This window comes from Anomaloglossus baeobatrachus, chromosome 5, assembly GCF_048569485.1.
Source record: "Anomaloglossus baeobatrachus isolate aAnoBae1 chromosome 5, aAnoBae1.hap1, whole genome shotgun sequence".
NCBI lineage: Eukaryota > Metazoa > Chordata > Amphibia > Anura > Aromobatidae > Anomaloglossus > Anomaloglossus baeobatrachus.
This window is the reverse complement of record NC_134357.1, coordinates 583,775,845-583,792,738: the sequence shown is the minus strand read 5'-3', so window position 1 is coordinate 583,792,738 and position 16,894 is coordinate 583,775,845. Positions and strand designations below refer to the sequence as shown.

Sequence of the window (16,894 nt, the reverse complement as noted above, 5' to 3'; positions counted from 1 at the left end):
AGAGTCCAGGACAGCATTAATAGCGTAGGACGCAAATGCCGACGTTTGAGAGGTTATAGACGCCACCTGCGGCGCAGACGTACGTGTGAGTGCGTCGATTTGCGCCTGACCAGCTGAGATAGCTTGGAGTGCCCATACGGCTGCGAATGCTGCAGCAAAAGACGCGCCGATAGCTTCATAGATGGATTTCAACCAGAGCTCCATCTGTCTGTCAGTGGCATCCTTGAGTGAAGCTCCATCTTCCACTGCAACTATGGATCTAGCCGCAAGTCTGGAGATTGGAGGATCCACCTTGGGACACTGAGTCCAGCCCTTGACCACGTCAGGGGGGAAAGGGTAACGTGTATCCTTAAGGCGCTTGGAAAAACGCTTATCTGGACAAGCTCGGTGTTTCTGGACTGCCTCTCTGAAGTCAGAGTGGTCCAGAAACATACTCTTTGTACGCTTGGGAGACCTGAAACGGAATTTCTCCTGCTGAGAAGCTGACTCCTCCACTGGAGGAGCTGAGGGAGAAATATCCAACATTTCATTGATGGACGCAATAAGATCATTCACTATGGCGTCCCCATCAGGAGTATCAAGGTTGAGAGCGGCTTCAGGATCAGAATCCTGATCAGCTACCTCCGCTTCATCATACAGAGAGTCCTCTCGCTGAGACCCTGAACATTGTGATGATGTCGAGGGGATATCATAGCGAGCTCGCTTAATCGGTCTGGGGCTGCGGTCCGTGTCAGAGACCTCACCCTGGGATCCATGAGACACCCCGGGAGGACATTGCTGTTCCAACTGAGGGGGACCAGGGGGCAATGAATCCACAGTGCCCCTGGCTTGAGATGCCGGCCTGGACTGCAAGGCTTCTAATATCTTAGCCATAGTCTCAGAAAGTCTTTCAGTAAAAACTGCAAACTCCGTCCCTGTCACCTGGACAGTGTTAACAGGTGGTTCTCCCTGGGCCGCCCTTAGCATAGGCTCCGGCTGAGTAAGTGCCACAGGGGCCGAGCATTGCACACAATGAGGGTCAGTGGAACCTGCCGGCAGCATAGCCGTACATGCTGCACAGGCAGCATAGTAAGTCTGTGCTTTGGCACCCTTGCTATTTGTGGACGACATGCTGTTGTCTCCTCTGAGCAATACAGGAGGGTATATAGACAAAAATCAACAGTGCACCATACAGTGTAAAGTATAGTCTATAATCATGTAATCTATAAGTACACTTCTGCACTAGTGGGGCCAGCACCACAGGTGCTGCTTACCGCCTTCGCAAAGCGGTTGTGTGGGCACCAGAAATCCTGCCTGGGTCTCCCTGAGCTTGTCTCTCCTCTCCAGCGTTAGCAGAGCTGAGAGGAATGGCTGCCGGCGTCCTGAGGAGAGGAGGGAGCCGTGGGCGTGACCCAGAAAAGTGCGGGAACTGGTGCCCCACTGTGCAGAGTGAGGGGGGTGGAGTATGCAAAGCATGCTCCAGCCCTCAGTGCTGCCGTTCTGTACAGCGTCCCGCCCTTCCCCTGACTGGCAGGGCTGGGGGCGGGAAGAAAACGAGACTAGGCCGCAAAAGCCGGGGACTCGAGTTATAAGCGCTGCCGCCGTATAAGCGCGGTCGGCGCGGAAGTCCCCGGCGCACTAACAGTCCCAGCCGCGCCGTAGTGATAACCATGGCAGCGGCGGTCAGCGCGGCAGTCCCCCTATACGAACACACTCAGCGACGCTGAAGTGTGTAATGGCACAAACGCAGTCAGCGCTGCTGTCCCCGGTGCACTAGCACACCCAGCAATGCTGGAGTGTTGCTGTGCGCGGTCCCCACGGGGACACAGAGTACCTCAAAGTAGCAGGGCCATGTCCCTGAACGATACTCGGCTCCTATCCAGCATGGTCCTCAGGAGCTGTGGATGGAGCACGGTCTCCTGTGCCTGGAGACCGAAAGGATCCCACTTCACCCAGAGCCCTAATTGAGGGATGGGGAAGGAAAGCAGCATGTGGGCTCCAGCCTCCGTACCCGCAATGGATACCTCAACCTTAACAACACCTCCGACAAGAGTGGGGTGAGAAGGGAGCATGCTGGGGGCCCTGTTATGGGCCCTCTTTTCTTCCATCCGACATAGTCAGCAGCTGCTGCTGACTAAGCTGTGGAGCTATGCGTGCATGTCTGACCTCCTTCGCACAAAGCATAAAAACTGATGAGCCCGTAGCAGTACGGGGGGTGTATAGGCTGAAGGGGAGGGGCTTTACACTTTTAGTGTAATACTTTGTGTGGCCTCCGGAGGCATAAGCTATACACCCAATTGTCTGGGTCTCCCAATAAGGAGCGACAAAGAAATATTAACTTAAAGGGGCCGAATAATATTGCACACCCCAATTTTCAGTTTATTTTTTATAAAAGTTTAAAATAAGCAATACATTTTTTTCACCTTCACAATTGTGTCCCACTTGATTCTTCACCATGAAATTTAAATTTTTTATCTTTATGTTTAAAGCCTGAAATGTGGGAAAAGGTTGAAAAATTCAAGGGGCCGAATATTTTCGCAAGGCACTGTATATATATTTTTATTGTACACACACACACATACACACACACTATGAACTATATCAGAGCAAGCAGAAGATAGACATTTTCTTCCCCGATTGTGCAGAGCTTGGAGCTGATGTGATCTCTCTCTCCTGAGCATATGTCAGTGCTTTAATAAGATGCAGCAGGTGCAGACACAGGAAAGATGGCAGGGAAGGAGTTTGGGTGGAGTTCTGAGTGGGTGTGAGATACAGACTGCCGCCACCACAAAGAGTCATGGAAGTTTTAGTAATTGAACACAGGAAGTCAGGAGAAAGATTAACCCCATCAGAGCTGGAGCCAGCAATGAGGATGTGCTGCTAGAGCATGATAAAAGGTAATATTGCTAAAATAACATAATAGATGTGTGGAGAGGCACATATTAGCAAGATATATGAGAAAAAAAATAACAGAAAAACAGTTTTGGTACTGGACAACTTCTTTAAGATCTGATTTTTGAGAACAAGAGGGCTTCTCCTCTGTGTGAACTCTCTCATGTTTAACAACTTGTGATTTACTGGTAAAACATTTTCCACATTCTGAACATGAAAATGGCTTCTCTCCTGTGTGAACTCTCTGATGTGAAACCAAAGTTGATTTTTGGGAAAAACATTTTCCACATTCTGAGCATGAAAATGGCTTCTCTCCTGTGTGAATTATTTGATGTCTGGAAAGTCTTGATTGATCAGCAAAACATGTTCCACATTCTGAACATGAAAATGGTTTATCTCCTGTGTGAATTCTTTGATGCAAAACTAAACCTGCATTCCGTTTAAAAGATTTACCACACTGTGAACATGAAAATGGTTTCTCATCTGTGCGAATGCACTGATGTTTATCAAGATTTGAGTTATATTTAAAACATTTCCCACATTCTAAACATGAAAATGGCTTCTCTCCTTGGTGAATTATTTTATGCTGATCAAAATTTGCTTTCTGCTTAAAACATTTCCCACATACTGAACATAAAAATAGCCCTTCTACTTGGTGAATTATTTTATGCTGATTTAAATATGCTTTTCGCTTAAAACATTTCCCACATTCTGAACATGAAAATGGCTTCTCAACTCTGTGAATGTGGTGATGCCTTATAAGTTCAAAGTCATAGTGGAAGCTTTTCCCACACTCTGAACATAAATATGGTTTTGTTGCTGTATGAACTTTTTCACTTTGTGTAACAATTTGCGATGAAGATGAGACCAACGGAATAGGATGAGATGATAGATCTTTACTCTGAAAGCGAGAGATTTCATGCGGCATAATAGCGGCCTCTTCATATGTATCTTGTGTCAATCCCTGATCACTTTTTTTAAAATCTGAAGATATTTCATGTCCTTCTTTGTTCAAAGCATAGTCATCTGCTAAGAATAAACATTTTTTAGTAGCATAAATTCAGGTCACAATTTTCAGATTTATATTTTTAAAATACTTAGAAAACCTTGGATGGTTTCCTTTACCCACTTCACAACATTTGACGTACCTATACATCATGGTCAGATAGAGGTTCACAAGTGCCTGATTGTTGTCATTGCAACCTTAGCTCCCAAAGATGACCTCTGGGTTAGCCAATTACAGCAAGCCTGTTAAACTATACCAGGAGCATTGTCGAAGAGGCTTTTGTCAGCGTATCACTGACCGGTATAATACATTGCAATGCTAGTGCTGCAATACATTATACCAGCGATCAGAATAATAAAAGTTAATGTCCCTTATAGGGACTAAATAAAAAAGGTTCAATAGGTTAAAAATGTAAAAAAAATGTTTTAAAAAATGAGAAAATAAAGAACAAAAAAGTGGAAAAAATATCATGCAATAAATACGTATATTTATGTAAAATTATAAACAAAAAGTATACTTGGTATAACAACGCCCTGAACAGCCCGATATATTAAACTGTCACACTAGATTTTAGTGGGAAATAGAATCTTTGGGTTGTGCTGAAAGCTAAAGGTTCTTATCTACAATTCAACACAATTACATCTCTCAGATGGTAGATGAACCGACCAGGGCAGATAATTAGCTGGATTTGGTCCTGTCAAATAGACCAGATATAATTTCAGATCTACAGGTCCAGGAGCACTTGGGCATCAGCGATCATAATATGGTTATTTTCAATGTAATATTCAGTACAACATTTGAAAGGGAAAATACTAAAACCTGGAATTGTAGGAAAGCTGATTTCAACAAATTAAGGGCAATACAGTATATTGTGGTACCGGGTTACCCAGAAAAATCAATTGAAATACTATGTCCCAAGAATGACAAAAGTATTTTAGGAGTGATACCTTTACAAACAAGGATGAATCTACACAGGCACACGATTAAAAATGAACTGGACACGCCAGTGGGAAAACATTTCTCCAGACTGGGACACAGTATGATAGATTTAAAAGTACGAATACTGAAAGGTCATTTTAAAGATAACACAGAGAGAAAAAGTTGGGAATTTAAACTGATAAAGATGTTTGGATCCTTAACAAAAGGACTCAATTTAACACCTGGTTTTATGACCCACTACATGGACACACTTCACAACTCTAGCAGAAGAACCTCAGAAGTGATCTGAACAGACCACTTCCAACTCATCTGCGTTTCTAAGAAAAAAATTTAATTTGATTTCCTTGGCTTATCTTTAGGAGGCATCATCTTTCCCATGTCCTGTTGTAACATTCATATACTGTAAATTTTGTGATTTGGTCTCAGTAATTAATTTGTAATTTGCCTGAAGAAGGAGCCGTTGCGCTCTGAAAGCTTGCTAAAATAATTTTTCTAGTTAGCCTATAAAAGGTATCACTGCTAAAATACTTTTGTCATTCTTGGGACATAGTATTTCAACAAATTAAGGGAAGAGCTTAATCGTGTAGATTGGGACAATGTCATGGTAACTAGGGATATTGAACATAAATGGGATATGTTTAAGGATAAATCATAATAATAATAATAATGATATACTACTAGAGTCCTGTAAAAAATGTATACCCCCGGTAATAAAATGTCCAGGAATAAAAATAAATCATTATAGATAAATAAAACAGGACAAAGAATAATAAAACAAAAACAAAGGGCATTTAAAATCTTGAAGGCTGAGAATACTGAAATAGCATTTCAGAAATATACATTTCTCAATAGGAAATGTAAAAAATAAATCAAGCTACAAAATTAGCAAATGAAACATAAAATTACCATTAACATTAAAATAAACCTCATTTTTTTGCATAAATACATCAATGTCAAAAGGAAAAAAAGATGGTATCGGCTTCATAAAAGATTATAACAATGTATTTATAGAGGACAAAAGAAAAGGCTGAGATATTAATCAGGCATTTTTTATCGGCGTTCACCAAGGAATTCACTGTTCCAGGGATCATTCAACAAGGCAAAAATTTAAGTCTCCCCCTGATATAACAAATTTAACACAAGAAGAAGTATACCTATGACCGAGTAAATTAAACATTGACAAATGCCCCGGATTAGATTGCATTCACCCTCGCATATTGAAGGAATGGAGCTCAGTAACTGACAGACCGCTGTATCTTATCTTCTTACTATCATGTAACAGGGTTGGTACCTCAGAATTGGAGGATTGCTGATGTGTTACCAATATTTAAGAAATGAAAGAGGGTGGGTCCAGGCAACTAATGTCCGGTAAGTCTGACATAGTGTGCAAGGTTTTTTAGGGAAATGTAAGCAATTACATGCAACAATATATTAGAGAGAATAATCTAATAACTGACAACTAGCATGGATTCATGATAGATAAGTCGTGCCTAACCAACATGTTGGGTGCAGATCTGTCTATTGGTAATGCAGCTGATGTGATTTATTTGGACTTTGCAAAGGCATTTCACACAGTGCTACATAACAGTCTAGGGGACTAGGGGGAACTATAAGAAAATTGATAAGGAATTGGCTAAAAGATAGGAAACAAAGAGTAGTCATAAATGGTACATTCTCTAAATGGCCTACGGTCAGCAGTGAGGACCGTAGGAATCTGTGCTAGGACAGATTCTTTTTAATTTCTTTATTAATGACCTTGTGAATGGGAGTGAAAATAAAGTGTCAGTCTTTGCTGACAACACCAAACCATTGTAGGATACAAAAAACGGACCTTGATAGTACAATGTTATAAAATAATCTGGATAAGATGTCAGACTGGGCAGACACTTGGCAAAAGAGATTTAATGTTGCTAAATGTAGAGTAATGCACCTAGGACGGAGTGCAATTCGTTAGGATTCAACGACGTGTATGCGATGAATGTTTTAACGTTCAATCGCAAGTATCTGTTACACACTACAATGTACCTTATGATGCCGGATGTGCGTCACTTACGACGTGATCCCGCCGACACATCGTAAGATATATTGTAGCGTGCAAAGCGGGCTTAAGGCCCTCATCCCTCATCTTTTCTCCTTTTTTTCCCCTCTGTTCTTTTTCTTTCCATTGTATTTATTTGTCAGAATATAAACACTGGTAATCCCCCAGTCTGGGCAAATCACTATTCTTTTTTTTTAAACTAAAGCTGTTCCCGAAGGCCTGGGAGAGGCCTGTGCCAGTGACACGGTACATGAAAAACTTAAGGAAGCCATATGAGTGTGTGAAGTGTACTCTGCCTCAGAGGGTAATCGTTTAAGTATACGGTCTATGAATGAAGTAGCAGCTAAATACTTAGAGCATACGAAGCAGCTGATCACAGTGTGTCGGGAAGACATGGTAGTTAGAAAAGATTTAATCGGGCTCTCAATTTGTACACTCGGAAATAAAGGTCAGCAAGCCAGACAAATTCCAGGTGTTACAGTTATAAAGATTCGAAGAAGATACGGTAACGTTTCAAGTTTATGAATAGAGTGCGGAACCCGTCAAGAGACATCATAGTTGATTGGAATTTGTGGAAGATTTCAAGGTGCCCAGGAATATTGTCAGGAACATTATTGGGAAGAATGGAAAACTCATCCTGGAGTTTATGGATAAAGCCAGAGTTGTGAGAGTGAAAATTGAAAGTTGTAATAAAGCCAAAATACCCCATGGAGATGGTATGGTTCCACTTCTCATTGCAGGAATGAGGGAAAGTATTGGATATGTATGGGTTCTTCTAGAATATCATATTGCACACCTGGAAGAAGTAATTGAACAACTTCATCAACTTAGGATGAGTTGGCGACCTCTTCAGGCCGGGTCCCAGAGAAAGAGAAGTGAGATCAATCTGATAAACGTATTGCCTCTTGTGTCTGGAAGTGGAAAGAGCCGAGGTTATAGAGAACCAAATTACACATTGAGCTATGGTACAAATGCTGAACTGTCCAAGCCCTCTGAAACGGGATCCAAAAGGAAGGATGAAGTGACTGACTGGTCTCTAGCTGGGGGTGGTGATAGTAAAATTCACCGACACACAGCAGAAGACGCCATGGATGATGAAGCCGTAGTAGATCTGCAAAACGAGGATGCCGATTATCTAGAAATGGCAAATCTTCTGTCAGCTCTGACTGAATCAGACATTGTATCAGTTATGAAAAAGGGTTTGATGCCAGGGACAAACTACGTCTCAGTCGACAGAGAAGACTCTGTGGTCAGGTAGTGAAAGGTGCAAAGCCCCACTGCTTTAGGCAGAGGGCGGAGGCAAGATGGTGATTCTGGTACCTGTAGTACTGCGAGACTTATTAGGACGGGTCTGCATATTCACATACCGCTACCCATTGGTGTGTCTCATGCATTATAATGGTGTCTGTTTATTTGACACCTGGTCAGTGTGCGGAGATTGTTAACCCTCTGGAAAAAACCTCAGAGAGTGAGGATTTGCTTGTCATGACTGGGGCAGTGTGGGACAGCTGCTGAGAACTCCATGGGGATACTTCTATGGAGAAGTTGTATCCAAACCTGTGCGGGCATACCACAAGTGAAACAGATTGTAAAACCGCGTTTATGCTCCTTGAAGCCAGATTAGGGGTTGTATTATGTTCCCGAAGAGCACTTAATTGGTTATTTAACTTGCTGGACTTTGTTAGAGATAATGTTCTTCTGGCTATCTCAAGGAGCAATCACACCATGCACTGATTTGGTGTGCTCATCTTTGGACTCCAACTGGACATAGTTATGCCAAATATAATGAAACCATTCTGAGAATCTGTGACTTCTCTGCATCTAGCGATCACTACTCACCTGGGTAGTTGAATGTAGGAATCTCCTCTTTAATTCGCTCATCACCCCTCACATATGTCTCTGTAGTATTAATATGGGTCAGATCTTCACCCTGAAACAAATATTGTAAAAGTCTTGATGTCATTAATGCATGGGTCTGGAATTTCAATGGAGGGTAGGTCACCTTTGCAAGTGGTAACTAGCTTTAAATACCTGGGAATACACATACAGAGAGACCATACACTAGACCTGTAGACGAGTATAACACCACTTCTGGAGCACGTTAAACTTAAATATAACTTGTGGAGCAAGCTACCCCTGTCAGTGGTTGGCAGAATAAGTTTAATCAAAATGATATTACTTCCAAAGCTTAGCTATACACTACAACATAGTGCAGTATCAGTACCCAAATCCTTCTTCTCAATGCTGAACTCGCTTACTACCTCTTTCATATGGGGGAAATCCAGACCCAAACTTCGGTTATCCATTTTAGAGATCCAAGAGACTGGGAGGGATGGCTTTACCGGAGTTCTACCTCTACTACCTCGCGGGACAGCTTAGGGCACTAGAGACTTGGATGCCTGGATGTCAGCTGCCAAACTCTGAAGGTCACTTGGCACACGCGGCTGGGACTGATTGTTTAGTGGGTTTTCTGGAATCAGATGGACTGAGAACACCACGGCAATTACCCCTCCTCAGGTTGGCAAGATTAGTCTGGCGACAAGCCAAGAGGGTGGTACACTTCGAAGGGGTGGTGGCGGAACTCCCATTATGGAGAAATAGCCACTTCCACACTCTGAGAGATCACCCCTTGGCGCAATTCTGGGCCACTCACAGCGTCAATGCATTAGGTGATCTTTTTGTCCCGGGAACCACAACTTTCAAGTCCTTTGAACAAATCCAGATTGAATATAATGTTCCAAGATCACAGTTTTTTAGATACCTGCAGATTCGCACAGCGATTCAATCCCACATACAGAAAATTGGAGTGAGGAAATTGATATCATCACTTCCTATGATAATTATTCTAAAATCACAAGGACCTCGAGGCCTCATCTCAGCTATATATACTTACCTGTTGTCGGTGGGGGTGGAGCCGGACCCCTTGCCAGCCCAGGATAGATGGAAATCTCTAATCCCCTCTCTACAGGGAGAGGAATGGGAAGAGATATTGGAATCTCCGACTGCGGTATCCCCGTCGGTTAATAATAAGTTGATTCAATGCTACAATGTCCACCAGGCATACCTTACTCCAACTCGATTATTTAGTATGGGCCGTTGTCGTACATTGGAGTGCGCGAGGTGTCATCTCTCAGGGGCAAATATCATACATATGATTTGGAGCTGTCCCAATATATCCTCGTACTGGCGGGGAATGACATCTCAGCTGACATCGAATGTGTCGATTCCTGTTTTGTGTGACCCTTTGATATGCCTGTTTAGGGTGGTGGAGGAAGAGTCATGGGATCATTACATGACAATATTCCTCAGAGAGGCATTGTTTCTGGCTAGGAAATTAATAGCTCTGAGGTGGATGGGAGATTCGAATCCAACTGTGCGGTTCTGGGTTAAACTAGTCAATGCAACCATAGTCTATGAGCAAGTGGTATATTATAATAGGGGGGCCCGGGAAAATTTAACAAAATCTGGGGTTTGTGGAATTCTTCTCCAGACACACTTGCGGAGGTTTGAGGGAGATTATGCGGATAATGATGGTTCCCGTTAGATGTTGGGATATGAAACACTGTCCAATGGTATATTGAGATATAATAATGCAATGTGGCTGTTGTTGTTGTTCTTTCTTTTTTCTCTTCCTCTTTCTATCTTGTTTTCAAAATATGGTCATGCTGATAGTTACAGCTGTTCTTATGCTCAATATAAAATTATATATATATGCAAATGATAAGAAGTATGGATAATAACATTGTTCTATCGTAAGTGCTAAAGATATTATGGACTTTATATGACTGTTCATTGTTATATTCAAATATTACTATCTATATACTGAGCTATCTTTATATGGCAAATGTCAGTTGTACCAGGTTTGAAATTGTTAATAAAACGAAGTTAAATAAAAAACCCAAATATTGTAAAAGTTACAGACAGATGGAGAAGTCCCATCTATGATCAGCTCTAATCCTGCCATCTCCACCGCTCTCATTACACAAGTATAACACATATAATACTGGAGGATAAAACAAGACTGAGCACAAGACCTTCACAGCCGTCTACACATCCTAGGGAGATTTCATGGCCCCTTCTCTCCATCTACCTGATGATCCTGAGGAACATCGGGGTCTTCTTGGTTACAGTCCTGTGGGAGAAGAGGACGGGGACATCTCTCTGGTGTTGTCCTCTTACTGGATAGAACTGGAGGAGACACATACAGGGACTGAATTCATTCCTTACATACAGATAATTATAGGCCGTGTGTATTTAGTCCTGTCTATTACCTGGTGATGTGAGGGGCTGGGGAACCTCCATCATGACGTCCTTGTACAGATCTTTGTGTCCTTCTAAATACTCCCACTCCTCCATGGAGAAATAGACGGTGACGTCCTGACGCCTTATAGGAACCTGACACATACAATGATACCGTCACCCCCGATCCCTTCATAGAGTTACTGTATAATGTCCTAGCATTCCCAGCAATGTCACCTCTCCAGTCAGCAGCTCAATCATCTTGTAGGTGAGTTCTAGGATCTTCTGGTCATTGATGTCCTCATGTATCGGGGGGTGAGGTGGAGGCCCCAGGATTGGGCTCAGGGGTCTTCCCCATCCCTCAGACACAGGGGCCTGACAGCGCTCACTACATCTAGAAGGTCAGACAGGGAAGAGCGATGTCCCGTCAGTTATATATAAATCCATATGAGATTTTCAGCTGTTATAATATAAAGATCTCAATGGAGAAAATGGAAAAAAAATAAAGAAAATAAATATCTCGCTAAAAAAAAGAAGAATAAGTGATCAACAAGTCCACTGCTCTTCCAAAATAGCAGAAATAAAGAAAATTGCACAATATATCACTAAATCAAAAATAATATATATATATATTTTACCTAAAAATGTTGCTCATGCGTCCATTTATTCACTTTTTGAAGAATTACACAACAAAATGGAACTCAAAATTTGTTACCCAATTTCTTCTGAGCACGCTGATCCCCCACATGTGGTCAGAAACCTCTGTTTGGACAAATGGGAGGGCTCAGAACAGAAGGAACAATATTTTAATTTTGGAAAGCAGATTTGGCTAAAAAAGATTGCATGCACCATGTTGAATTTGTAGGGCCCCTAAGGTACCAAAAACCACCCACAAGTGACCCCATTTTGGAAACTAGACCCCTCAAGGAATGTATATAGATGTTTGGTGGGAACTTTGAAACCCCAGGGGCTTTACAGAATTTTATAACGTTGAGCTGTGAAAATAAACAAAATACATTTTTACCACAAAATTGTTACTTTAAACCAAGTAACTTTTTTTTTTTTAATTTTTTTTACAAGGGTATCAGGAAAAAAATGCAACAAAAAATGCATTGTGCAATTTCTCCTCAGTATGCCAATACCTCATATGTGCTGGAAATCAACTGTTTAAGTGAACGGTGGGGCGCGGAAGGGAAAAAGCACCATTTGACAGCAAAATTGGCTAGATCATTAGCGGACGCCATGTCGCGTTTGGAGAGCTCCTGAGGTGCCTAAACATTAGCGCTCCCCCACAAGTGACCCCATTCTGGAAACTAGACCCCTCAAGGGTTTTATCCAGTGGTATAGTGAGCATTTTCAACCCACAGGTACTTCATAGATTTTGATAAGCTTAGGTCGTCATATTGAAGAATTTCATTTTTTTCACAAAAATCTTACTGTAGCACCAAATTTCTCACTTTATCAAGAGGAAACACCAAAAAGTGGACCCCACAGTTTGTTATCCAATTTCTTATGAGCACAGGGATACCCCAAATGTGGCCAAAACCCTCTGGACAAACAGGAGGGCTTGGAATGGAAGGAGCACCATTTCAATTTTGGAAAAGCTAAAATAGATTGTGAGCACCAGGTTGCATTTGCAACTTGTACAGCAAAAACCCCCACAAGTAACCCCAATTTGGAAACTAGACCCCTCAAGGGTTTTATTCAGGGGTATAATAAGCATTTTGAACCCCCAGGGGCATCACAAAAATGTTCTAGCAGCAAATTTCTCACTATTAGGCTATGTGCCCACGATCCAGCGACACGGAGTCTACGGAGATGTGAGTGATGTCCACGGGAGAACGCAGCTGCACGTGACGACGATCCAGGTTCGGGCCGCTGCTGACTTTAGCTCTATTCTTTCCGAAGAGAACACTCGTCTCTGCAGTATAAATTGACATTCTGCAGTGCCAGATGTCAGTTTATGCTGTGGAAAAAGTAAGCACAGTGGGCAGGAGATTTCTAAAAATCCTTCCACTGCACCTCTACTGTACAACGCAGCGTTTTGGATGCAGCGAACACACAGCGTCCAAAACACTTGAAACCCTAATCGCAGGCACGCAGCCTAAAAAGCTGGGATGGATAGGCAGATGTCAAATATATATAATGTCCCACCCCCTGCATTTTCTAAGCTGGCTCCCTTTAGTGACTTTCATGTGACAGTAAAGTGTGCCTAGCCTTGTATTTAGCCAAAAAATAAATAATTAAAATACAAACAAACCGTGGGGTCCCCCCATTTTTGATAGCCAGCTAGTGTAAAGCAGAAGGCTGCAACCTGCAAACCACAGCTATCCACTTTACCTTAGTTGGTGATCCAATTTGGAGGGCACCCCAGGCTCTTTTTTATAATTATTTATAAATAAATAATAATGAAAAAAAAACGTGGGGTCCCCCAAATTGGATCACCAGCTAAGGCAAAGCGGACAGCTATGGTCTGGTATTCTCAGGGTGAGAAGGTCCATAGTTATTGGCCTTTCCCAGCCTAAAAATAGCAGGCCGCAGCCGCCCCAGAAGTGGCGCATCCATTAGATGTGCCAATCCTGGTGCTGTGCCCCAGCTCATCCGCTGCCCTGGTGCGGTGGCAAATGGGGTAATATATGGGGTTGATACCAGCTGTAATGTCACCTGGCATTAAGCCCTGGGGTTAGTGTTGTCACGGCGTCTATCAGATACTCGACATCACTAACCCAGACAATAATAAAAAAAGAAAATAGACAAAAAAAAATGTATTTGAAAAAACACTACCTTAAACATTCCCTCTTTCACCAATTTATTGAAAAGAAAAAAAAAAATCTGGTCCGCTGTAATCCATTTTAGACGTCCCACGACAACTGTGTTCTTGGATATGGGGATACGCTCCGGGAACGTATCCACCATTTTCTGGAAGTATAGATCCTCCATGTGGTGAGTGTGAGTGCAATGATATTATATAAAATCATTACATATAGCGGGATCTATTTCACCTGTTTCTTATATATTATAGAGTCATTACACACAGAGGGATCTATTTCTATATATTATAGAGTAATTACACACAGAGGGATCTATTCCTATATAAGTATTATATAAAGTCATTACACATAGAGAGATCTATTCCTGTATACTATATAGAGTCATTACACACAGGGGGATCTATTTCACGTGTTTATTATATATTATGGAGTCATTACACACAGAGGGATCTAATCCTGTATATCATATAGCCATTACACACATAGTGATCTATTCCAATATATTATATTGAGTCATTACACACAGAGGGATCTATTTCACATATTAAAGTCATTACACACAGGAGGGATCTATTTCACCTGTTCATCTGTAACATCATTTTTCAGTTGGTTTTATAAAATATTCTAATTTTCTGAGATAATGACTTTTGGGTTTTCATTGCCTGTAAGCCATAACCATCAACCTTAACAGAAAAAAACAGATTACTATTATTATTAATAATAATCTGTTTATTTATTTGAATGTTAATGATAACCAATGAAAACCCAAAAGTCATTATCTCAGAAAATTAGAATATTTTAGAAGACCAACTGAAAAAATGTTACACTCAGAAATGTTGCCGCTTACTGAAAAGTCTGTGCAGTAAATGCCTCAATACTTGGTCGCGGCTCCTTTTGCAGGAGTTAATACATCAATGGGCAATGTGGCATGGAGGCGATCAGCCTGTGGCACTGCTGAGGTGTTATGGAAGCCCAGGTTGCTTTGATAGCAGCCTTCAGCTCGTCTGCATTGTTGGCTCTGGTGTCTCTCATAGATTCTCTATGGGGTTTAGGTCAGGCGAGTTTGCTTTTTCCACAGTGATACTGTGGTTAGTAAACCAGGTATTGGTACTTTTGGCAGTGTGGACAGGGGCCAAGTCCTGCTGGAAAATGTCATTTCCATCTCCAAAAATCTTGTCAGCAGAGGGAAGCATGAAGTACTGTAAGATTCCCTGGCAAACGGCTGCGCTGACTTTGGTCTTGATAAAACACAGTGGAACAGTGGACCTACACCAGCAGATGACATGGCTCCTCAAACCATCACTGATTGTGGAGACTTCACACTAGACCTCCAGCAGCTTGGATTGTGGCCTCCACTCTTCCTCCAGACTCAGGGACCGCGATTTCCAAATTAAATGCAAAATATAATTTAATCTGAAAACACTTTGGACACTGAGAACAGTCTAGTTCTTTTTCTCCTTGTCCCAGATAAGACGCTTCTGGCGTGGTCTATTGGTCATGAGTGGCTTGACACAAGGAATGCGACAGTTGTAGCCCATGTCCTGGATACGTCTGTGTGCGGTGGCTCTTGAGGCACTGACTCCAGCAGCGTCCACTCCTTGTGAATTTCCCCCATATTTTGAATGGCCTTTTCTTAACAATCCTATCAAGGCTGCGGTTATCCCGGTTGCTTGTGCACCTTTTTCTACCACACTTTTTCCTTCCACTCAACTTTCCATTAATTTACCTGGATATAAACACTATGAACAGCCAGCTTCTTTAGTACAGACCTTTTGTGGTTTACCTTCTGTGTGGAGTGTGTCAATGACTGCTTTCTGGACATCTGTCAAGTCAGCAGTCTTCCCCATGATTACATAGCCTACTGAACCAGACTAAGGAACCCTTTTAAATGCTTAGGAAGCCTTTGCAGGTGTTTTGTGGTAATTCTAACTTTTCAAGATGCCTTTTGGGTTTTCATTGGCTGTAAGCCATAATCATCAACATTAGCAAAAAAAACCTCTTGATATAAATCACTTTGTGTAATGACTCTATATAATACACACGTGAAATAGATCCCTTTGTGTGTAATGACTATATAATATGTTTCCCTTTTTGTATTGAATTACTGAAATAAATTAACATTTTGATGATATTCTAATTTATTGAGATGCACCTGTATATGTTATAGTTATAATTCTATATTCATCCACATATAATATGTATTTGGGTTCAAAGAAAGCCAATATACAATAAAAAAAGCGACCGACTGCAATGCGACTAACAAGAATCTGTGACTTCTCTGCATTTATTTAGAGAGTAATGTCTGCTCACTCGAAAAATTGGGTGCTCGAAAAAAAGAAGCCAAATAAAGGTAGATTATTTTCGGCACAACATAGGTGAAATAATAAGAATCCAAAGAATAATATTTGCAATATAAGTCCACTTTTTATTTTTCAAGCAGAAAAAAGGGGTAAAAAAAAGAGAATAAAGATGTCCAGTGACCAACGTTTGGCCTCTTTGGGCCTTTATCAAGGTACTTTTCTGTAGAGTGTGTGTGCACAGTGTCTTATAAAATAAGAGAAATGGCACTCAGGTGGATTCCATAGTTAGAAGCTTGTGGAAGATGTAGAGGGCCCTGCGTTACCAGTGTTGCGTCACCACCGGAGTCTGCTCCAGCGGCTTCTGTTCCGATCTCCAGACGACGTAGTGTTCCTGCCGTGGATGGTGCTGGGAGAGGAGTCGATGCCAGCGGCGCCGGTGGGCGCAGGCTCCAATCTTCCACTGGGCTGGGTTATCTTGGGATCTGCTGTACCACTGGCTGACTGTGTGTGGCGTGTGTCTTCCAGCTGAAGTTGCCAGCTTTCAGCTACAGCCAATGGGAAGACACCACACCCTTCTTAGTTCCCCTCCTGTCTGCTCACCTCTGCCAGAGATAGTTCTGATTTCCTGGCTCCTGATCCGCCATATTCTGTTTTGTGATTCCTGTGTGCTGACTTCTGCGTGTTTCTGACTACCCTTCTGCCTGCTGTTTTTGTACCTCGCTGCCCGATC

General features: G+C 42.0%; 1 protein-coding gene across 1 annotated transcript in view; it reads right to left on the bottom strand.

Moving 5' to 3' along the window:
* LOC142313138 (uncharacterized) overlaps positions 1-16,894 on the bottom strand; it is a 180,911-nt gene that overhangs the window by 108,823 nt on the left and 55,194 nt on the right. The window contains exons 12-14 of the mRNA XM_075352125.1: positions 10,945-11,019; positions 8,694-8,784; positions 2,846-3,900 (exon numbers count right to left, since the gene is read on the bottom strand). Of these exons, the coding sequence (XP_075208240.1) occupies positions 2,846-3,900; positions 8,694-8,784; positions 10,945-11,019 (1,221 nt within the window). The remainder of the gene's footprint in view (positions 1-2,845; positions 3,901-8,693; positions 8,785-10,944; positions 11,020-16,894) is intronic.